General features: G+C 39.7%; 1 protein-coding gene across 22 annotated transcripts in view; it reads left to right on the forward strand.

Moving 5' to 3' along the window:
• The window catches only part of TFDP2 (transcription factor Dp-2), a 191,378-nt gene that overhangs the window by 134,473 nt on the left and 31,817 nt on the right, over positions 1 to 25,088 (forward strand). For 8 of the 22 annotated variants that reach the window (XM_073023536.1, XM_073023534.1, XM_073023537.1 and 5 more), the window contains 3 exons: positions 7,741 to 7,862; positions 9,327 to 9,374; positions 23,192 to 23,236. In XM_073023536.1, the coding sequence (XP_072879637.1) occupies positions 7,741 to 7,862; positions 9,327 to 9,374; positions 23,192 to 23,236 (215 nt within the window). Of the gene's footprint in view, positions 1 to 4,284; positions 4,353 to 4,400; positions 4,580 to 7,740; positions 7,863 to 9,326; positions 9,375 to 23,191; positions 23,237 to 25,088 lie in introns of those variants that run through there. The other 14 variants (XM_073023547.1, XM_073023548.1, XM_073023550.1 and 11 more) reach the window with 7 other exon arrangements.

Raw genomic sequence — 25,088 nt, forward strand, 5'->3', positions numbered from 1 at the left:
GCCACCAGAACTTCAAGAAATACATTTCTATCGTTTATAAATTACCTATGCTAAGGTATTTTGTTATAGCAGACTAAGACAAAAATTAGTACCAAGAACTGGGGTGCTGCCAGAACAAACACCTAAAACTGTGGAAATGGCTTTAGAACTGGGTAATGGGCAGAGGCTGGAAGAGTTCAGAGGAACAGGCTGGAAAAAGCCTCTTGAGATGAATGGACCATTAAGGGTGATTCTGGTGAGGAATCAGAAGAGGAGGAGAGCTGTAGAGAAAGCCTCACTCTTCTTAGAGAGTACCTCCGTGGTCATGAACAGAATGTTGGCACAAATATGAATGGTAAAGGTCATTATAATGAGGTCCCAGACAGGAGTGAAGGACATGTTATTGGGAACTGGAGGAAAAGCCATCCTTGTTACAGAGTAGCAAAAGGCTGGGCGCAGTGGCTCATTCCTGTAATCCCATCATTTTGTGAGGCCAAGGCAGAAGGATGTCTTGAGCCCAGTAGTTCAAGACCAGCCTGGGCAACATAGTGAGACCTCATCTCTACTAAAAAAAAAACTAAAAATAAAAATTAGCTAGGCCGGGTGCAGTGGTTCATACCTGTAATCCCAGCACTTTGGGAGGCCGAGGCTGGTGGATCACTTGAGGTCAGGAGTTCAAGACCAGCCTGGCCTACGTGGTGAAACCCTGTCTCTACTAAAAATACAGAAATTAGCCGGACATGGTGGTGGGTGCCTGTAATCCCAACTACTTGGGAGGCTGAGGCAGGAAGATCACTTGAACCTGGGAGCCTGAGGTTGTAGTGAGCAAAGATTGTACCATTGCACTCCAGCCTGGGCAACAGAGCGAGACTTTGTCTCAGAAAACAAACAAAAACCCAGGCATGGTGGCACCTATAGTCCTTGCCACTCAGGAGATTAAGGAGAGAGGATCACTTGGGCCCAAGAGTCCAAGGCTGTAGTGACCCTGACAGAGGGGTCACTATAAGACAACCAAACAACAACAACCAAAAAAGTGGCAAGGGACTTCACTGAATTGTTTTCCTATTTTAATGTTTTGTGGAAGGAGGAACTTAGGATCAGTGAAATTGGATAGTTGGCCAAAGAAATTTCTAAGCAAAGTGTTTAGGGATCAACGTGGCTTCTCTTGGCTGTTTATAGTAAAATGTGAGAAGAGAGAAGTGAATTAAAAATACAATTTATAATCAGAAGTGAAGATTTGGGAAATTCTCAGCTTGGCCATGTAAAGAATAAAAAAGCATGTTCTGGAGAGAACACCAAAAGAGTGGCCTAGTCACCTTTTGATAAAGAAGACTAGTGTGCATGGGTGGAAGCTTGGTGCTGTTCATCAAAACATGGAAGAATAAACCCACAGCATTTCAGTGATTATCGGTGCTGCTCCTCCCATCACAGGCCCAGAGTGCCAAGACATGGGAGACAGAACTATTAAAAGAGGGGCTTCAGGCGCTAATGAAACCCTGGCAATCGCTTCCTGGCACTGTGTCAAGTCTGCTCCCCAAATTTTGGCGCAGTGCTCCTTAGCCATTCCAGGTGTGGCTCCGGTAGGCCCAAATATAGTGCAAGTATATATGTGGCTGCTCCTCTAGAGGGCACAGGTGGTGAACCTTGGCAGTGTCTGAGTGATGCCATCTCCAGTAGGTACAGGGTGCACAAGCTGCGGGGTATGATAACTTCCACCTAGATTTCAAAAGATGCCCTGGAGAGCCTTAACAGATCCTGGCAGAGAATTGCTACAGAGGTGAGGCCACCACTGGGAACCCTCGCCAGGGCAAAGCTTAGTGGAGCTGAGAGGGGCGGGGTCGCTCCCTGAGGCCCTAGTCTAGTAGACCTTCCAGCATGCAACTGCAGCCTGGGAGAGCCACATGCAGAAGACTCAAACTCTAACCCAGGAAAACTGAGCATGGGCTTCCCCCAATAAAGTCATGGGGATGGGGGCCCCTGGTAGCCTGGGGGCCCAACTCCTGCTCCAGTGTGTCCAAAAGGCAGGATATCAAGTCAAAGATTATTCTGAAGCCTTAAAAGTTAATGTTTGCCCTGTTGGGTTTTGGATTGGTTGGGACCTATTATCCCTTTCTTCTTTTCTATTTTCTCCCTTTTGGAATGGGAATGCATGTTCTGTGCCTGTCCCATCATTGTATTTTGGAAACAGGTTGGATTTCACAGACTCACAGCTGGAGGGGAATTTGCCTCAGGATGAATTGCACCTTTGAGTCTTACCCATATCTGATTTGGGGAAGGAGTTAGGACTTGTGAGACTATGGAATGAAATGAATGTATTTTGCCTGTGAAATAGGAATGTTAGAGGGCCAGGAACTGAATGCTCTGGTCTGAATGGGTTCCTCCAAAATTCATGTTGAAACCTTATCCCTACTGTGGTGGTATTAAGAGGCGGGGCCTTTGGGGAAGTGATGAAGTCATGAGGGCTTCACCCTCATGAATGGAATTAGTACCCTTATAAAAGAAGTTGAAGGGAGCACCCTGGACCCTTTCTGCTATTAGGATGCAACCAGAAGGCATCATCTCTGAAGCAGAGAATAAACCCTCACCAGGCACTGAATCTGCCAGCACTTTAATTTTGGACCTCTCAGCAACCTCCAGAACAGTGAGCAATAAATTTCTATGGTTTGTAAATTACCCAGTTTTGTACTCCTTGCGGAAGACTTTAAAGAAAATTAATTAGGGCCGGGCGCGGTGGCTCAAGCCTGTAATCCCAGCACTTTGGGAGGCCGAGACGGGCGGATCACGAGGTCAGGAGATCGAGACCAGCCTGGCTAACATGGTGAAACCCCGTCTCTACTAAAAAATACAAAAAAACTAGCCAGGCAAGGTGGCGGGCGCCTGTAGTCCCAGCTACTCGGGAGGCTGAGGCAGGAGAATGGCGTGAACCCGGGAGGCGGAGCTTGCAGTGAGCTGAGATCCGGCCACTGCACTCCAGCCTGGGCCACAGAGCCAGACTCCCTCTCAAAAAAAAAAAAAAGAAAAAGAAAAAGAAAATTAATTAGTTAATTACCCAGTCTAAGGTGGTTTGTTATAGTAGCCTGAATGGACTAAGATACCCAGTTAGAGCCATTATCTGTTCTCCTCTAACTCCCTCATCCATGATTTTTTAAAAAGTTTTTGTTTAGTTAAATAATTCTTGGATAAAAACTCACCGATTTGCTTCTTAGCCTTCTGTTTCTGCTTGCCCTTTGAACTTCATGTGTCTTTTGGAAGCCAAATCTTAATGGTAGATAGAAATTTCAAAAGGCCCCATGAAAAGTTTTCATTTGTTTTCTGTGGTTATGGAAACTAGTTTAGCAGTACTTATTTCAGTTGAAGATACTTGCCCTTTTCTTATAGGCTCTCTTATAGTTATATGTTATAGATCTTATGATTATACAGTTGACCTTTGAATGATTCAAGGGATAAGGGCACAGCCCCTGTGCAGTCATGAATCCATGGTTAGCTTTTGACTCCCCCAAAATTTAACTGTTAATACCTTATTATTGACTAGAAGCCTTACTATAACATAAATAGTAGAATAACACATTTTATGTTATATTAATGTTATTTTGTATGTTAATATGTATTGTATACTGTATTCTTACAATAAAGTAAGCTAGGGAAAAAAATTACTAAGAAAATCATTAGGAAAATACATTTATAATTCATTAAGTGGAAGTGGATTATCATAAAAGTCTTCATCCTCGATGTCTTCACGTTGAGTAGGCTGCGGAGGAGAAAGAGGAGAAGTTGATCTGGCTGTCTCAGGGGTGGCAGAAGTGAAAGGAAATCCATGTATAAGCGGACCTGCCCAGTTCAAGCCCATGTTATTCAAGGGTCAACTGTATAAGATAATCTCATGACTGTCTTATTTTAGAAGAGTGAAAACTGCATGTTTCTTACAGTGAAAACCAAAATTCCATCAAATAGTGAAATCTCTTCATATACCACTTTATAATTTTGTAATTTTTTTCCCTTTGGAGTACATATGCTCTCTTGGCTTTTTAAACTGTAGATGGCAGTAGCACATAAAATATGTTGATTGAGGGCAGGAAAATGTTCAGAATAATGTTCAATTGCTATCTGATTTTCCCAGTGTAACTAATTCTATTGTCAGAGAAACCACATAACATTTAAATTAAGGATGTCTGGATTTTTGGTAAGAGCACTCTGAAATTTAAAACTCTATTTTCCTTATCGTATCAAGTGAATATTAAAAGTATATTTTTACCTCCAACTTTAATACTTCAGTTTGGGATTTCAATTTTTTTTTTTTTTTTACAGTCTCGCTCTGTCGCCTAGGCTGGAGTGCAGTGGCACGATCTCAGCTCACTACAGCCTCCGCTTCCCAGGTTCAAGCGATTCTTCTGCCTCAGCCTCCTGAGTAGCTGGGATTACCGGCATGTGCCACAACACCCAGCTGATTTTGTTCGTATTTTTGGTAGAGATGGGGTTTCACCATTTTGGCCAGGCAGGTCTCGAACTCCTGACCTCAAATGATCCACCCGCCTCAGCCTCCCAAAGTGTGGGGATTTTTAGGAGTGAACCACCGTGCCTGGCCTGGGATTTCAAAATTAAGGTTCAGAGTTAGAAAGCATGACTGACTCATCACCCTGTAAACCAATTTTCTTATATTCTGTGGCTGTTCAAGTCTCACTGACTTTCCTTTTGTTTTATTTCTTACGTTTCACTCTCATTATCCTAGTTTAGTAACTTACTGTATCTCACATACTCTTAGACCTTATCTTTCCTGTTCAAGTGTGTCATCTCTCTAATTTGTTCATGCAGGAAATGTTTATTAAGGAATTGCTGTGTACCAGGCCCTGTGCTAAGAGAAAGGAGCAGAGTGTTGCTAATCACTCTCCAGTCAGCAAAGAATATCAGCTAACAATCTGACAATGAGGGAGGGAAAAAAAGAAAATGTAAACTAGAATTCACTTTCAAAGTCATTTTCATAAAGATAGCCTGTTTTTCTCTATGTCCTCTTTCCCTTCCTCCTTCCTTTCTTTTTTTTTTCTTTTTTTTTTTTGAGATAGAGTCTCACTCTGTCGCCCAGGATGGAGTGCAGTGGCATGATCCCTGGTTACTGTAACCTCCGTCTCCTGGGTTCAAGTGATTCTCCTGCCTCAGCCTTCCAAGTAGCTAGGATTATAGGTGCCCACCCCCACGCCTAGCTAATTTTTATATTTTTAATAGAGTAGGAATTTCGCCGTGTTGGCCGGGCTGATCATGAACTCCTGACCTCAAATGATCCGCCTGCCTTTGCCTCTCAGAAAGTGCTAGGATTACAGGCATGAACCACCATGCCCAGCTTTTTTTTTTTCTACAAAGCCCTGTAAATCAGCAAAACCAAGCATGTAGGCTGCTAATACCATATAGAAAAAGATGTCCTTAGTAATAATACTGCAGTAGTAATGCAATGCATTTCAAGGGTAAATTGGAATGCTTAGAATAGCTTTGTAGACACTGCTGTTCAAGGAGTAGAGTCGACCAGAGGGTAATCAAATAACACATTTTTCTTCATAAGCTGTCCATACCCAAGGTCAGCATGATAGAGAATGTGATGTAGAGATTGGTGGAAACTATGCTGTATTTTTTTAGTGGATTTTATATAATCCTTTTAGCATATCAATAAATGAAGTTACTTTTTTTCCTTATTATTTTAAAAGTTGAGTATTTTATCCCAGTTAGTAAATATTTATTGTGCCTTTCCTATGAGCATCCCCTACCACTGTGTTAAGCCCTGCAAAGGACATAGTTTAGCAGGTTACTCTCCACCCCTAAAGATCCTGCACTGAAATGAAAGTGGGGATGTGGGACCAGACATGTGGAGTGGGAAGTGCAAGCATACTTGGAATGCAAGGCAAAATTCATTGAGAGGTACAGACACATTTCCTGTTTTTATGTTTTTGCACGAGGCAAACTTCTGAGTGCCTTATTTAATACCCTTGGTGTGTTGTACATAATCAGAGCTCTCCAGACATCTGTCAGTATTATTAACTTTTGTTTTTATTTTTGTAACTATAGAATGAACTTACTAAAACTATTTCATAAACAATTGTAGGTACTAACATCTTCCTAGCCCCAAACTAACATAGTCAAACATAAACAGAAGCTAGCTAAGATTCTTAAATACTTGGTAAATGAATACATGTTGACTAGACTTTAATAACTAGGTCTGAACTATTTTTATGCTTGAGAGGTTATTGTTTGACTCTTTCCTTCAAATGCAAATGAAGAGCTTGAAATGCTTATTAATCCTTCCCTTTAGTTATGTATGGAGCAAGGTAGCAATGAATTTAATGATTCACCCTGGCTGCAGAAACGTGTTTCATTTGGTCAGGGAGATAATAATTAATTAGCATTTTGTCTTGCATAAGGCAGTAGAATAGAACTATTTCTCTTGTTTGAGGACTTATTAACAATTACATGTAGTCCCTGTAGATATTTTTCTCTCTGAGTTGGGACTTAAAACTTACTATCATGAACACTTTCAAAACTTTACAAAAATAGAACTATATACCCAATAGTTGCTTCAATAATTATCCAATAGGGTCCAATCATGTTTCATTAATATCCCCATTCACTGGAGCGTGCCTCTTCCCCTTTTTTTACATGAAAATATTTCTAAAGCTATTACTAGGCTGCTAGGTTTTTTGTATTAATTATTATAAATGTCTTTGGGAAGAACATGTTTTGTTTTTTAACCAGTGAAAATTTTAAGACCTGGAAAGGAATTTGGTAACACATACAAGGTACCTTTCTAAAAAAGTCTTTAGGGGTTCCAGTAATCCCCTTTCTGGAGTCTAGCCTTAGGAAATAGAAATTAAGGGCGAGGTCTTTGTACAAAAATGTTTATCACAGCATTCTTTATAATAGTGAACAATTAAAAATCCATATATATCTAATAGAGAATAATAAATCCACATGGTAGAATGTTTTATGGTCTTTAAAATGTCTTCAAAGAGTATTTAATAACATGAAATACTCTTTTTTTTTTTGAGATGGAGTTTTGCTTTTTTTGCCCAGGCTGGAGTGCAATGGTGCCATCTCCGCTCACTGCAACTTCCGCCTTCTGGGTTCAAGCGATTCTCCTGCAATTCTCCTGCCTCAGCCTCTCTTGTAGCTGGGATTACAGGCGCACACCACCATACCTGGCTAATTTTGTATTTTTAGTAGAGATGGGTTTTCACCATGTTGGCCAGGCTGGTCTTGAACTCCTGACCTCAGGTGATCCTCCCACCTCGGCCTCCCAAAGTGCTGGGTTTACAGTGCCACGGCTCCCTGTCCAATACTTTTTTTAAAAAGGATACAATTGCATCTATATAATTATCCAAGCTGGATAGTATCTTTGTGTATACTGTGTGAGGGACTGTGGAAGTCTGATTTGCTCTTACCCTGGTTCTAGTAAATCAAACTGTACTGCAATTCATTTCCTCAGTTTCAAAGAAAGCTTTTCATTTTTCTGATTTTTGAAGCATTGTCAGTTCTTTACTTAATCCTTCCAAATTGCCTTTCATTTGCTGAAACCTGAATTGTGACCTCATGTCAGTATTCAGGATACTTGTGCATTAAGATCCTAGGATATAAGTAAATCAAAGGCATTGCTTATATTCTTAGATGACTGACATTAAGTACCTTTTATTTCCTCATACGTAGGTTAGCAATCAACATTATTTTCTGCCTGTAGGCTTTTCTTAATAATTAAGAATATCATATTCTTTGTTCCTGACTTTACAGATTATAAGCACACCACAGAGACTAACCAGTTCAGGAAGTGTTCTGATTGGGAGTCCATATACCCCTGCACCAGCAATGGTTACTCAGACACACATAGCAGAAGCTACTGGCTGGGTCCCTGGGTAAGAGTGTTGCAAGTTACTATTTTTAAAACCTTAAAAAAGAAGTTTAGACATTTTTTTCTCACTATCTTGTCTTCTGTTCTTGTTTTATTTTAGTTTAGTTCTTAAAAACAAATGTTTTTCCTTTAAAATCACCTATTTTATTTCACTTTATATCTTAGATATAAATCATCTCTGGAACAACTATTTTTAAACAGAAAAAAACAGTACAATAAATCATAACTGAACACCGTGACTTTTTAAACTCTGGAATAGGACTACTTTTATTATAACATTTAACTGCTTTGGAAATATAAAAACTATATTTTTATATATTTTTAACTCACATAAAAAAGGAGTTAAATATTAAGTGTTGGCTATACTCAGAATTTCCCCTATGAATTATTATTTCCTTAAAAACCAGAAAAGGGTAGGAAAAGAGGCCAAATAAATTTTTTTATTAAATTTCCTCTTCTTTTTAAACACTGAACAATTGAATCAATATCTCTTCTATGTTACTAATTTGTCACTTTTAGTACAAACTTCTATATGTTTCATCTTTGCCTGTAAAATACTTATACCTTTCTCCACTCTTTATCATTTTAGTACCTCATACTTCCATAAAAGAAAAATAAATAAGATAAATTACTGAAAATCTCGTTTTGTTACTTGAGATGTTTTATTACTTTAGAAGTTACTTACATGGTGGAATACTGCATTGGTGATTCTGTCATATGTGAGTTTGAGCAAGCAGATGGTAAATCTTAGTGCAGTAAGAATCTCCTTGCTTCAAGGATATTAAGTGAATTAATAATCCTGGCAAAGTGCTTTAAGATGTATACATATTAATATACATAATTACATGCCTACACACACGTACAAATACATTAAAGACAGAAGAGTTTTGTATATGCATACTTTTCCATTATCAAATAAGCTGAAATGACAGAATTACCTGTAATCCTGTGGGCGTTACTCAATCCTCATGAACATTCTTGTGTAGATCTAAGGTTACCCTGGATTTCTATATAGCCTTGAAAGATTATAACGTGAAAGCCAAGCCTGTGCCAGCAGTGTTGGCCCACTTTGGAAATGACCAGGGTCTGGATATTTTCAGCCCCATTTTTGCTTTATATTGGAGGTGGCAAGATTGTCTGGTATAGTCAGTATTTCACAGAGTGAAGAAAATTTTTCTCTGTCTTGTTTGCAGGTCTGCAGTGTTTTCCTCCCTAACTATTCATTGAGCTCTTTTCAACCTATGATTATTATGTTGTGATATCTTGATACAATCAAGATACAATGTTGTGATATCATGTGTTCACATGATACAATTAAGATTTATTTTATGTACCTATCTTTTGTATTTGTTAGTTTTAGTCTTCGAATATATTCAATGTATAATTAGACAAGTTATAATAAAGTATTAATGAAATTAAATTGTATTTAAGTATGTGTTGTTTTTATGCTATCTTTTTTCCTTTTTAGTGATAGAAAACGGGCTAGAAAATTTATAGACTCTGATTTTTCAGAAAGGTGAGTATAAGTCTAACTATTTTGTTTGGAAGATTCTGCTATATAGAGAGGTTGTTGGCGTTGCGACTACTCTGGTTTAATGCGATGTTTCTCTTCGTGTAACTTTAACTTCTTTCAGTTTTTGCCATTATTTCATTCTGCATCAAGTGCCCCAGTTCACTCATAGTATCTGTATGGTTTCAGTAGAAATTACCCTGTGAGCAGATTGACTATTGGTAGTATGTCCTTAGTATTACCTCCCCTCTTTCCATCTGGGAAATGAAGAGTTTTATCAAAGTGAATGCTCCACATTACCCTAACATGCCCAAACTTTAACAAGTTTTTCTTTTTTTTTCTTTTTTTTTTTTTGAGATGGAATCTTTCTCCGTCACCCAGGCTAGAGTGCAGTGGCGCGATCTTGGTTCACTGCAACCTCTGCCTCCCAGGTTCAAGAGATTCTCCTGCCTCAGCCTCCTGACTAGCTGGGATTACAGGCGCACACCACCATGCCTGGCTAATTTTTGTATTTTTAGTAGAGACGGGGTTTCACCATGTTGGCCAAGCTGGTCTCAAACTCCTGACCTCATGATCCACCTGCCTCAGCCTCCCAAAGTGCTAGGATTATAGGCGTGAGCCACTGTACCCGGCTAAGTTTTTCTTAAAACATTTATAAATCATAACAAACTCTCAGTTGTTCTTAAGCAATATGTTGGGCATAAGGAAAGTTCACGTTATCTTAGAATATTAGGACAGTGGCTTCTCCATTCTGACTGCATCAGAATCACTTGTAGTCTGTTAAGTAAAAAATAAATGCCTGCCACATCAGAAACTCCTACATTTTCTAATTTGCTATCTCTGATTTGCTGTGCCCTGAGAAACTAGATGGCTAAATGTGTTAGAATTCAGTCTAAAATGAAAGTGATTAGGCTCTGAGTGAGAACTGTGGGAATATGTATAAAGGATGTGTGTTTTCTTGCCCTGACACTAGTGCTGTTTCAGTTCCTTGGTGGCTTTTGTTGCTTGCTTCTTGGTCCTAATTGTTTTCAACAGATACAATCACGTCTGAGGAGCTGCGGTACCATAGAAATGAAATGTTCTTTACTCTCTAATGGAAAGTCCTCTTTCCAACTCAAACTGGTCTTTACTGGTGTTTATCCTTGGAAAGGGCAACAGAGCAAGTTCTTGCAGATGTATTTAGCAATGTTTAAGGCCTTAAAATGGAACTATTTGTCTATGGGTGACACCTCTGTACTGCAAACAGTACAAAAACCAAGATTCTCTTTATTCTCCTTTGTAAGTGAGAATTCTAAAGATCTATAAGTGAGAATACATAAAAGTGTTAGATTAAATGTATTAGTATAGCCATTGGTTCAACTTTGTCTCTCTACATTTGGTTCAGTGGCTTTTCTTCCTAGCATTTTTTTTTTTATCATTCTTTAAAAAGTTTTGAATGTAACTTTTCTGCAATGTATCCCCACCACCCCTCTGTCAAACTGCAAAGATTTGATATGTGTTTTTCTTTATTCCTTGTTCTAAATTAGTAAGATTTAGCACAGTGGTGTTTCATTTTTTTCTTTATGCTTCTTTTTTTTTTTTTTTTAAGATGGAGTCTTCCTCTCTCTCCCAGGCTGGAGTGCAATGGCTTGATCTCAGCTCACTGCAACCTCTACCTTCTGGGTTCAAGCGATTCTCCTGTCTCAGCCTCCCAAGTAGCTGGGATTACAGACATGCACCACCATGCCCAGCAAGTTTTTGTATTTTTGTAGAAGCAGGCTTTCACCATGTTGGCCAGGCTAGTCTCAAACTCTTGACCTCAAGTGATCTGCCTGTCTTGGCCTCCCAAATTGCTGGGATTACAGGCGTGATCCACTGTGCCCAGCCTCCTTTGTTTTTAAGGCATGGTGTCACTCTGTTGCCCAGGCTGGAGTGCAGTAGCGCAATCTCGGCTCACTGCAACCTCTGCCTCCCAAGTAGCTAGGACTACAGGCGTGTGCCACCACACCCAGCTAATTTTTGTATTTTTAGTAAAGATGGAGTTTCACTATGTTGGCCAGGCTGGTCTTGAACTCTTCACCTCAAGTGATCCACCTGCCTTGGCCTCCCAAAGTGCTGAGATTATAGGCATGAACCACCACACCTGGCCTTTTTTTTATTTTTTACTTTTTTGCTAATCAAGCCAAGGTTTAATTTTATAAACATGACTGAAATATTTTGTTGATTTAAATATTCTGGTTGACTTTTTTTAACAAGAAATGAAACTTTTACTATATATTTTATATAACTCCTTATTTAAATGAAATACATTTATTGCAATTTATACTTGAAATACAATACTATAAATTTAAGTTGTATGTTACTTTTGTAAACCATAAAAAATTTATTGGGAAAATGTCAAGAGATGGTTTGTAGATTCTAGTTACATGCCTGGAAAGAAAGAAAAATACTTTTTTATTCTTTGGGTGTAATTCTTTTGAATACTTAAAAGGAAATAATTAATAAACTGTAACATGCTTTTCAAACCACAGTATATTAGTGGGGTTTGTTTGTTTGTTTGTTTGTTTTTCGAGATAGAGTCTCGCCCTCTTGTCCAAAATGGAGTGCAGTGGCGCGATCTCTGCTCACTGCAGCCTCCGCCTCCTGGGTTCAAGCAGTTCTTTTGCCTCAGCCTCCTGAGTAGCTGAGATTACAAGCACCCACCACCATGCCCAGCTAATTTTTATATTTTTAGTAGAGACAAGTTTCACCATATTGGCCAGCTAGTCTCGAACGCCTGACCTACCTCAGCCTCTCAAAGTACTGAGATTACAGGGGTGAGCCACCGTGCCCAGTCTGTGGTTTTATTTTCTTATTTAGGTTTTAGTTTCTTAATTTAGTTCCTTTGATAAAGAATGCTTCCTCCTGGTTTTTTTGTTTGGTTTATGAATTAATAGAGTGTTTACATCCTGTGGCCAAATATTGATGTTACTTGGAAAGAGAGGGTCTTGGTGTTTGAAAGAGCTCAGGCTCTTAAAAAAATGTGTAAACCCTATATATTTAAGATTTAAATAGAGAGCTTCCAGTTTAAGATGATGGACTGGGCTGGGCACGGTGGCTGATGCATGTAATCTTGATACTTTGGGAGGCCGAGGGGGGCAGATTACAAGGTCAGGAGATCGAGACCATCCTGGGTAACACGGTGAAACCTCATCTCTACTAAAAATACAAAAAACTAGCCAGGCATGGTGGCACACGCCTGTAATCCCAGCTAGTTGGGAGGCTGAAGCAGGAGAATCACTTGAGCCTGGGAAGTGGAAGTTGCAGTGAGCCGAGATCATGCTACTGCACTCCAGCTTGGGCGATAGAGTGAGACTCCATCACAAAAAAAAAAAAAAAGATGGACTGATTACTCATGTTTACTCCCTACCTTCCTCATGCCCACTGCTAAGATATTATTGAAATTTTAGTATAAAAAATAATTAAAGGGACCTGGGCACAGTGGTTCACGCCTGTAATCCCAGCACTTTGGGAGGCCAAGGTGGCCATATCACTTGAGGTCAGGAGTTCAAGACCAGCCTAGCCAACCTCATGAAACCCCATCTCTACTGAAAATACAAAAATTAGTCAGGCATGGTGGCACATGCCTTTAATCCCAGCTACTTAGGAGGCCTGAGGTGCAAGAATCGCTTGAACCCAGGAGGCAGAGGTTGCAGTGAGCTGAGTTCGTGCCACTGCACTCCAGCCCCGGCAACCGAGTGAGACTCTGTCTCAAAAAAAATAATAATAATCATAATCATAATAATTAAAGTAAATCTGCAAAAGTGCTGTAAAAAATGATAGGGGTACAGATTTCCCAACTAGAAAATGAAGGCTAGTGTTATGATGAAAAGTGAAAGTAGAGAAATCTACATTGCACAATATGCGTGGAAGAAGTCAGCATCAGAAATGGTAGCCATTGTACCCTACATTGTCACAGAGAGGCTCCAGGCTTAAAGTTGACTTCTGTAGAAAGCAAGAATGAATTGTTGGAGGAAGTAAGGAGAGTGATTAAATAAAGACTTTGAGCAGCTGAGCCGACTGAACCATCCCAACCCTTCAAATCCCTTTGTACCTCTTATCCCACCTCCATACACAGAGCAGTTGCACCAAACACATTTCTCCCCCAGGGCTGAAACTTGGAGAATTGATCCCAGGGAAACAACTGTCTGCCTCAGTTGGGTTTAAGAATTTTAGTATGCCGCCACGCGCGGTGGCTCACGCCTATAATCCCAGCACTTTGGGAGGCCAAGGCGGGCAGATCACGAAGTCAGGAGATCGAGCCCATCCTGGCTAACACAGTGAAACCCCATCTCTACTAAAAATACAAAAAATTAGTCAGGCGTGGTGGCGGGCGCCTGTAGTCCCAGCTACCTGGGAGGCTGAGGCAGGAGAATCGCTTGAACACAGGAGGCCGGAGGTTGCAGTGAGACAAGACTACGCCACTGCACTCCAGCCTGGGCGATGGAGCAAGACTCTGTCTCAGAAAAAAAAAAAAAAGAAAAAGAATTTTAGTATGCCCCAGAACAGGTTTTCCTCATACTGGCATTTGTATTTGTGGGGAAGAGAGAGAGACCAGACTGGCTGCCTGCTTGCCTGCTTAGCAGCAAACACAACCTGAAGTTAAGCTTGTTGCCAGCATGGCCCACTCACATCCACAGAAGTTGTAGTTAGCCCTCAACAAGTGAGGAGAACCTTCTTAGGAAAACAAGCCTGCATACAAGAAGCTCATGTAAACTCTATATGTTGAAAACTTGAATTCAACATTTGTGAATATGAAAGAACAGGACATTTTGGGAAAACTATCATGAAAGAAAAGGAACAAGATGAATAAACAAAAGTTATGACCCAAGAGGATGTAGAACAGTAAGATAAAAAAGAACAATAAAATAAAGTTGTAATTATCACCCTTTGAGAGGTCTGAAGGTTCCTAAGAAGCGATAATACCCATGAAAGAAAAAGAAGATCCTATGGAAAAGAAGCAAAGAAGAAAAGCGTTCTGTGAAGTTTAAAACATGATTGCCGGCTGGGCATGGTGGCTCACGCCTGTAATCCCAGCACTTTGGGAGACTGAGGCAGGCGGATCATCTGAGGTCAGGAGTTCAAGACCATCCTGGCCTACCTGGTGAAACCCTGTTTCTACTAAGAATACAAAATTTAGCTGGGCATGGTGGCGCGCGCCTGTAACTATTCAGGAGGCTGAGGCAGGAGAATTGCTTGAACCCAGGAGGCGGAGATTGCAGTGAGCCAAGATTGCACCATTGCACTCCAGCCTGGTGACAGAGTGAGACTCCGTCTCAAAAAAAAAAAAAAGATTGCTAAAAACAGTTCTTCCAGATATTAAAACATGAAACCAGAATTTTTGTTTTAATGAAATAACTTGGCAGCAGTCTAGTGTGGCTGCAAAGAATAGCTGGGATCATCTTATTTGAAGATATCAGAAATCTGCTGAGGCAGTGAGAACTAGAGGGGCTAAAACTAGAGCAGGAAGAACCTCAGAAAGATGAGGGACTTCCACAGTAGCTTTTAGATATGGGGTTGTTTGCCGTTTGTGGGCAGGAGCCTGAGAATCTAGGGTTTTGTACAAAATAAAGGAGAAAAATTTTATGATCAGTTGATACAGAAAACACTTGACTTGATTAAACTTTATTCATTATGGTAAGTGTCAAACTAGTAATAGAAGGGAACTTAGTATGTTAAAGACAATTGGCAAAAACTAACAGCAGGCCAGGCACGGTGGCTCATGCCTAGCATCCCAGCACTTTGGGAGGCCAACACAGGCAATTCTCTTGCTCTCAATAATTCAAGCAACATGGGAAAACCCCATCTCTAGAAAAAATACAAATACCGCCCCCAGCCGAGAAGAATGTCTTAAAAATAATAATAAAAAATAAAAAAAAACACAGGCCAGGTGCAGTGGCTCATGCCTGTAATCCCAACACTTTGGAAGGCTGAGGTGGGTGGATCACGTGAACTCAGGAGTTCAACACCAGCCTGGGCAACACGGTGGAACCCCGTCTCTACTAAAAATACAAAAAATTAGCCGGGTGTGGCAGGACGCGGCTGTAGTCCCAGCTCTTGGGAGACTGAGGCAGGAGAATCGCCGGAACCTGGAGGCAAAGGCTGCAGTGAGCCGAGATCGCACCACTGTACTCCAGCCTGGGTGACAGCGAGACTCTGGCTAAACACACACACACGCGCGCGCTCTGGCTAAACACACACACACACCTGACAGCAAACATTACATTTAGTAGTGAATAAAAAGTTTTCAATTTGGCATAAGAAACAAGGAGGATCCCTAGTTAATCACCACTTCTATTCAGTATTGTAGTGGAAATTCTTGCTAGTGCCGTAAGCCAAGAAACAAAATGGAAAGCCTTAATAAAAGAATTGTAAATGAAGAAATAAAATGGCACCATTTGCAGATGATGTGATTGTATCCCAAGAAAACCCAAAAGAATCTGCAGACAAATTGTGAGAAAAATGAATTTAGCAAGATTGCTGGATATAAGGGCATATAAAAATGAACAGAATTTTTTTATTCTAGCAAAAAATACAAATAAGCCAGTAAACATTGAAAAGTGTTTATCAGCATTAATCATTAGAAAAATGCAAATGAAAACCACAATGCAATACCACTTTATATCCATCCGAAAGGCTACAATGAAAAGGATAGACAGTGCTAAGTTTGGCAAGGATATGAAGCATCTAGAATGCTCATACACTGCTGATGGCAGGTTAAATTGATACAGTCATTTTGGGAGTTAGCAGTATCTGCTGAAGTTGAATATAAACATACCCTGTAACTCATCAATTCGGTTCTTTGCATGTACTCAACAGAAATTTGTGCACACATTCACCAAAAATGTGTACAAGAGAGTTTATAGCAGCACTATTAGCCTCCAACTAGAAACAAACCAAATGCCCATCTGCAGAATGGATGAATGAATTGCAATGTATTCATACAATGAAATGAATGAAATACAGTCACATGAAAAGTGTGATGAATCTCTTAAATAGTGTCAGATGCAAAAGGATACATACTATATGATTTTAATTTAAAGTTCAAAATAGGTAAAACTATAATAGAAGTCATGGTAACAGATATTCTTGAGGTGTTGGGTTTGGGTGGAACTATAACTAGAAAGAGACACTTAACACAGATGGTTTGTGTACTTTTCTTTATGTGTTATATATGTCAATGAAAATTTACATTTAAAAACTCAGGGAGAAGTTAAACACTATAGCCAGGTAAGTCTCAACATCTAGACTGTAAGCCACTAGATGATGGGACAGGACTACATAAGAAGAAAAGGAAAGTTTTCTTCCTTATGTTGTGGGCTCCTGCGGTGTTTTCCTACCCATCTTTTATAGACTAAGCTCAATCACAATAATCAGTTTTACAGCAGTGATTTCAACCCTGTCAAACCCAGGATCCCTCCTCTTTTTTCTTTGAGACAGAGTCTTGCTGTGTTGCCCAAGCTGGAATGCAGTGGTGCCATCTTGGCTCACTGCAACCTCTGCCTCCGGGGTTCAAGCAATTCTCCTGCCTCAGCCTCCCAAGTAGCTGGGATTACAGGTGTATACCACCACACCCGGCTAATTTTTTGTATTTTTAGTAGAGACGGGGTTTCACTATGTTAGCCAGGCTGGTCTCAAACTCCTGACCTCAGGTGATCCGCCCACCTCAGCCTCCCAAAGTGCTGGGCTTACAGGCGTGAGTCACTGCACCCGGCTTTTGTATTTTTAGTAGAGTCAGGGTTTCACCACGTTGCACAAGCTGGTTTTGAACTCCTGACTTCTGCTCACCTCAGCCTCTCAAAGTGCTGGTGTTACAGCTGTGAGCCACCATGCCCAGCCCAGGATCCCTTTCTATATAAAATACTTTATAATGTTTCTTCTATTACCTAAATGAAATTATAGGTAAAAATATAACTTACCTATATGCTTAAATTTTTTTTAAGTCTAATGTCTTAAGTATATAGAAAGGAAAAACAAAAGGAGAGTAGTCCTAAGCAGAAATACATAGATGTGGTTGGTATACTGTTAGTGCTCCAGAACTCTTTGTTCCTAGTCCACGTTACAGAAGTTGAAGTCCAGACACCTTTATAGCAATTTGATGTTGATTTAAGCACGATGGATAGAAATTTTGATGAAATTTTTGTTAAAATTTAAATTTTATCTATTTAAAATTTCTGAGTTTTAAAATTTAGCTAGAATTTTAGCTCTGTCGGCCAGGCATGGTGGCTTACACCTGTAACCCCAGTACTTTGGGAGGCCGAGGCAGGCAGATGACCGGAGATCAGAAGTTCAAGACCAGCCTGGCCAACATGGTGAAACCCCATCTCTACAAAAACTATCCTGGCATGATGGTGTTGGCAGGTGCTTGTAATTCTAGTTACTCGGGAGACTGAGCCAGGAGAATTGCTTGAACCTGGGAGGCAGACGTTGCAGTGAGCAGAGATTGCGCCATTGCACTCAAGCCTGGGCGACAGAGCCCGTCTCTGTCTCAAAAAAAAAGGAAAGAAAGAAAGAAAAGAATATTAGCACTGTCAGACTAACATGGTAAGCTCTCTGTGGTACAAACAGTTCACTAGTGATGCACAGGAGGACCATATTACAGCACGTGACTATTTTTCCGCAGCTTTGTCGATATATAATTCGTATACTATACAATTCATTCATTCAAAATGTACAACTCATTGGCTAGGCATATTAACAGAATTGTGCAACCATCACAACAATCAATTTTAGAACATTTTCATCACCCCTGAGAAAAAAACCTGGCACCCTTTAGCTATAACCTCCCAAACCCCTCATCCCTCCCACTCTTAGACAACCACTACTCTACTTTCTGTCTGTAGATTTGCCTATTCTGAATATTTCATATAAATGGAAACATACAATATGTGGTCCTTTATGACTGGCTTCTTTCAGTAAGCATGTTTTTAAGGTTTATCCGTGTTGTGACATAGACATTCCTTTTTATTCCTAAATAATATTCTATTGTATGAATGTACCACATTTTACTTATTTGTGCACTAATTGATGGACAATTGGGTTGTTTTCACTTTTTGCCTATTATGAATGATGCTGCTGTGAACATTTGTTAGGGTTTTGTATGGATGTAAGTTTTCATTTCCCTTGGGTGTATACCTAGGAGTGGAATTGCTGGGTCATACAGTTACTCTTTGTTTATCCCTTTTGAGTATGGCTAGACTGTTTTCCAAAGTGGCTGTACCGTTTTACATTCCCATAAGCCATGTATGAGTATTCCAGTTTCTCCACGTTTTTGCTAATACTTCTTGTGAAATGGTACCTCATTAATAAAAATTAACTCAAAGCATTTTGATTTGCATTCTTTGTATATCCTAGATAGAAATCCCTTATTAAATACGTGATTTGCAGAATTTTTCTCCTATCTTTGAATTGACCTTTCACATTCTTAATGGTGACTTTTGAGGCACAAATGTTTTTGATTTTGATGTTTAATTTATTTATTTTTTTCTTGTGTTACTTATGCTTTTGGTGTCATATATCTAAAACATCTTTGCCTAATCCAAGGTCACAAAGACTTAACATCTATGTTTTCTTCTAAGTGTTTGATAGGTGTTGCTCCTACATTTAGGTCTTTGCTTTGAGTTAATTTTTATTAAGGTTAATTTATCAAATGTAACCCAGAAACATACAGAAAATCTATGAAGAAAAAATAGGTGGTTTTTTTTTTTTTTTTTTTTTTTTGAGATAGCATCTTGCTCTGTCACCCAAGCTGAAGTGCAGTGGCTCAACTATGGCTCACTACAGCCTCAACCACCTAGGCACAAGCAATCCTTCTGCCTCAGCCTCCTGAGTGCTGGCATACACCACCACACCTGGCTAATTTTTACATTTTTGGTAGAGATGAGGTCTCACTGTTGCCCAGGCTGGTCTTGAACTGCTGGGCTCAAGCGATCTGCCTGCCTCGGCTTCCCAAAGTGCTTAGATCATAGGCGTGAGCCACTGTGCTTGGCCAGAATAGGGATTTTTGACATTTATTTTTATAACATTTTTACACTTATTTTAATTTTTCAAACAAGCCTAGGTTTATTATTTAAAATTATTGGCTAAATTAGAAAAGTAAACTTTTATTTTAATCCTCATTTTCTAATGGTGATATAAGCATCCTGAACTATTTTTTTCAAGAAAAAGCATACCTTTTCTGAAGGTGGCAGCAGTAGTAGTTAACCAGATGTGACAATGGAAGTAATTTAAAGAATGAAGAACAGGCTACTCTGGGCACATTACCTATGGGGTAGTCCTGCTCCACAAGGAGCAATGTAAAAAAAAAAAAAAAGAACAGTAAAATGAGTAGAGTTTGTATTAGTTTTGCTCAGAAACATGACCCCCTCTCATATTGAATTTGGTTTTGTAGCCATAATTGATGATGAAATACGTAACATAATGCGTAAACTACAGCATCTTATTTGCAGAAATAAATGGCTAATGAAGCCATGAAATCAAAACTTAAGCATAAAAGACAGCAAAACAAGTCAGTTCAAGAGCAAAAGAACTATGGAGAAATAATAAATTGTTGGGCAACTGTCACCACTATCACAGAACTTTTTCATCATCCTGTATTGAAACTCTGTCCCCATGAAGCAACAACACTACATTTCCCACTCTCCCACAGTCCCTCTGTTCTACTTTCTGACTATGATTTTGACTATAATTTGATTTCATATAAGTAAAATCATACAATATCTTTTTTTTTTTTTTTTGAGACGGAGTCTCGCTCTGTCACCAGGCGCATACAGTGGCGTGATCTTGGCTCACTACAACTTCCGCCTCCCAGGTTCAAGTGATTCTCCTGCCTCAGCCTCCCAAGTAGCTGAGACTACAGGCACGCGCCACGACGCCAGCTAATTTTTGTATTTTTAGTAAGTGGGGTTTCACCACATTGGCCAGGATGGTCTTGATCTCTTGACCTTGTGATCTGCCTGCCTCAGCCTCCCAAAGTGCTGAGATTACAGGTATGAGCCACCATGCCCAGGCAATATTTATCTTCTTATGTCTGGCTTATGTCACTTACGTCTTCACAGTTCATCTGTAGTGTAGCATATATTAAAATTGTATTCCTTTTTAAGGCTGAATGTATTTCATTATATGTAAATACCACATTTTATCTGTTTATCCATTGGTGGGCAGTTGGGTTGCTTCCACATTTTAACTCTTGTGAATAATGGTGCTATGAACATGGGTGTACAAATATCTGTTGAGTTCCTGCTTTCAGATTCATCTGGGTATATACCCAGAAGTGGAATTACTGGATCATATGGTAATTCTATGTTTACTTTTTTGAGAAATTGCCGTATTGTTTTCCACAGTGGCTGTATCATTTTGTATTTCCACTAGCAGTGTATAATGGATGCAGTTTCTCTACATTCTCTCCAACACTTTCTCATTTTCAGTTTTTGTTTTTTTAATAGCCATTCTAACGGGTATGAAGTAGCATCTCATTATGGTTTTGATTTACATTTCTCTAATGATGAGTGATGTTGAGCATCTTTTCATGTACTTTTTGGCCATTTGTATATCTTCTTTGGATAAATGACTATTAAGTCTTTTGGCCTTTTTTTTTTTTCTTCTTGAGACAGAGTCTCACTCCCAGGCTGGAGTGCAGTGGCATGGACTGCAACCTCCGCCTCCCAGGTTCAAGTGATTCTCATGCCACAGCCTCCCGTGTAGCTGGGATTACAGATGTGTACCACCACGCCCAGCTTTTTTTTTTTTTTTTTGGTGGAGATGGGGTTTCACCATGTTGGCCAGGCTGGTCTCAAACTCCTGACATCAAGTGATCCCCTTGCCTTGGCCTCCCAAAGTGCTGGGATTACAGGAATGAGCCACGGCACCTGGCCCTTTGCCCATTTTTGAATTGAGTTGTTTGGTTTTTTGTTGTTGTAGTTCTTTATATAGCCTTTTGCCTTTTAGTGTTCTTTAACTAGAGACATTTTTTGCTTAACTTTCAAAGTGGCTTACTGGATTGGTTGCAGGACCAAATCTCTCATTTGTGTATGGCAGGTGTTGACTCTTCTAACCTCCTTTGTTGAATTTTAATGTTGATGTTAAGGCATGATATTCTATTAACCTTCCAAATAATGAGCTTAATTTATTGATTCAGCCATTGTTGAATGGTGCCCTCTGGTTTTATATTGCTTATGAAAATTCTGGCAGCTCATGAAGGGGTAAAATCACTTGTAGTGTACCATATGTTATATGCATTTCATCCTCACAACTTATGAGATGGGTGTTCTGCATTTTTCAGATGAAGGACTGTGGATCAGAGTTAAATGGAGTAAACTGCTCAAAATATGTATCTGATAGTTTACTAATGTGATATTTAACCAAGTTTTCTTCAAGTTTATTATTAATTTATGCACTGAACTGATTTTATAAAACTCTCACATGTAGGCTTGTATCTACTTTTTAAGAGTATAGCCATCACCATTTCATAATAGTTTTTAAAATTGTAGTTGTTCCTACTTAAGGACTATGTTTAATTTCTTCCTTTAAATATTATCCAGGTATGACTACAAATATTATCCAGGTTATGACTATAGAGAGCCAATTAGTCAAGTGATTGCGTGAAATCACCTTATCTTATTGCTTCCTTTAACATAGCTATATAATCCCATACACAACATTATTGCTGCCCAATAGAAATTTTAAAAGAAAATAAATATTTGAAGTTACTTTTAATATTTTTAATTTAATCCAGTATATCCAAAATATTGTATTTCAATGTGTAATTAAATATAAAAATCACTAGTGAGGTATTTTACATTCATTCCTTATATTAAGTATTTAAAATCCAGTGTGTTAAACTTACGACACATCTCAATTCACCCTTCCCACATTTCAAGTACTCAGTAGCCACATGTGAGTTGTGCCTAGGGGTATTAGACAGTGCTGATTAGGAGGTTTAAAATGCAACTCATAAATTTAATTCATCTCTTTGATCTCAGTAAATGACCCTTCTTTCTAGAGGTCATTGTACTATTCCTCTCTTCCTTACCCTCGACTTCAGACAATTTTATTGATTTTTGTCTTTTAAATTTTGTAAATCCATCTTTTTGTCTCCTGCCCTACCACTACCTCAGTTTGGAGATTCATATTCTCTTACCTGGACTATTGCAGTACCCTCTCAATTGGTCTTGCTATCTCTGCTTGTGCTTCATAAATTTCACTTCTGCTGTTATTAATTCTGATCCCAAAATCATCTGCTTTGCAGTGAGAATGTCTGCCTAACTGAAAATCTCACCATTCTACTCCCCTACTTAATACCTTTCAGTATATTTTAGTGATTTCACATTATTTCAAATAAGTAGTCTGTGAGGTAAGATACCTATACCATCCTATACTGTCACAAGGGATGCATACACAATTCTTTGGGAATGTAGGAAAAAGAAAGTAGATACCCTTTTCTCATATTCCTTTTAAAACTGCATATTTAGTATCTGTTTCTATGTACGTAACATAGAACATGTAAATTATTTATCAATAAATATATTCGCAGTCCCACATCACTCAGTGAGGGGATATGCTCTGAGAAATGCTTCATTAGGCGATTTCATTGCTGTGTGAACATCATCAACTGTACTTACCCAAACCCAGGGTGGTATAGCCTATTGCCCCTAGGCTGCAAATCTCCCGGGCATGTTACTGGTTTGAATACTATAGGTAATTGTAATACAGTGATAAGTATTTGTGTATTTAAACATACCTAAACATAGAAAAGGTAGAGTAAAAATACCTTGTAAAAGATTTTTTTTAATGATACACCTTTATAGGGCACTTTTCATGAATGGAGCTTGCAGGACTGGAAGTTGCTCTGGGTGAGTCAGTGAGTGGTGAGTGAATGTGAAGGCCTAGGACTTTACTGCACACTACTTTAGACTTTATAATCACTGTATACTTACGCTACACTAATTTATTTTAAAAAGATTTTTTCTTCTTCAATAATAAGTTAACCGGCCGGGCGCGGTGGCTCAAGCCTGTAATCCCAGCACTTTGGGAGGCCGAGGTGGGTGGATCACGAGGTCAGGAGATCGAGACCATCCTGGCTAACACGGTGAAACCCCATCTCTACTAAAAATACAAAAAAATTAGCCGGGCGTGGTGGCAGGCACCTGTAGTCCCAGCTACTCGGGAGGCTGAGGCAGGAGAATGGCGTGAACCCAGGAGGCGGAGCTTGCAGTGAGCCGAGATAGTGCCTCTGCACTCCAGCCTGGGCGACAGAGCAAGACTCTGCCTCAAAAAAAAAAAAAAAAAAAAAAGTTAACCTTAGCTAACTATAACTTTTTTACTTCATAAACTTTTTAATATTCTCAAACTGTTTTAATCTTGTAATAACACTTGACTTAAAATGCAGACAATATTGGCTGGGAGCAGTGGCTCACACTTGTAATCCCAGCACTTTGGGAAGCCAAGGCGGATGGATCACTTGAGGTCAGGAGTTTGAGACCAGCCTGACCAACATGGTGAAACCCCATCTCTACTAAAACTACAAAAATTAGCCAGTCATGGGGGTAGGCGCTTGTAATGCCAGCTACTCGGGAGGCTGAGGCAGGAGAATCGCTTGAAGCCAGGATTCTCAGTGAACTGAGGTCGCACCACTGCACTCCAGCCTAAGGGACAGAGTGAGACTCTTTTAAAAAAGAAAAACAAAAATCATATTAATGGGTCCAAAAATACACTTAGATAAAATGAATAATATCTAGTATTTGGTAGTACAATAGGATGCTGTAGTTAACAACAATTGATTATATATTTTAACTAACTAGAGGAAAGGAATTGGAATGTTCCTAATACAAAGAAACAAAAAAGGCTTGAGATGATGGATACCCCAATTACCCTGATTAATCATTACACATTGTACAGCTGTACAAAAATATTTTCTTTATATCCTTAATTTTTTTTTTTTTTTTTTACTTTTGAAACTTTTTTGTTGAACACTGAGATGTGGCTGGGCAGGGTGGCTCACACTTATAACCCAACGCTTTGGGAGGCTGAGATGGGAGGGATCACTTGAGGTCAGGAGTTCAAGAGCAGCCTGGGCAACATAACGAGACCCTGTCTCTACAAAAAAGAAAAGAAATTAGCCAGGCATGGTGACATGCACCTGTAATTCTAACTACTTGGAAGGTTGAGGTGGAAGGATCACTTGAACACAGGAGGTTTAGGCTGCAGTGAGCCATGATGGCACCAGTGCACTCTAGCCCAGGCAACAGAGTGAGACCCTGAATCCAAAGAAACCCCCCAAAACAGAAAACTGAAGACAGGGGCCAGGCACAGTGGCTCACGCCTGTAATCCCAGCACTTTGGGGGGCCAAGGCGGGTGGATCACCTGAGGTCAGGAGTTCTAGAACAGCTTGGCCAACATGATGAAACCCTGTCTCTACTAAAAATACAAAAATGAGCCAAGTGTGGTGGTGCACACCTGTAATCCCAGCTACTGGGGAGGCTGAGGCAGGAGAATCGCTTGAACCTGGAATGCAGAGGTTGCAGTGAGCAGAGATCACGCCACTGCACTCCAGCCTAGGGGATAGGGCAAGACTCTCTCTCCAAAAAAGAAAAGAAAACTGAGACACACTATCCTAGGCCTACAGGGAGGTCAAGATCATCAATATCACTGTCCCCTACCTCCACATCTTGTCCCACTGGAAGGTCTTTAGGGGCAGTAACACA

This window comes from Chlorocebus sabaeus, chromosome 15 (assembly GCF_047675955.1).
Source record: "Chlorocebus sabaeus isolate Y175 chromosome 15, mChlSab1.0.hap1, whole genome shotgun sequence".
NCBI classification, from domain to species: domain Eukaryota; kingdom Metazoa; phylum Chordata; class Mammalia; order Primates; family Cercopithecidae; genus Chlorocebus; species Chlorocebus sabaeus.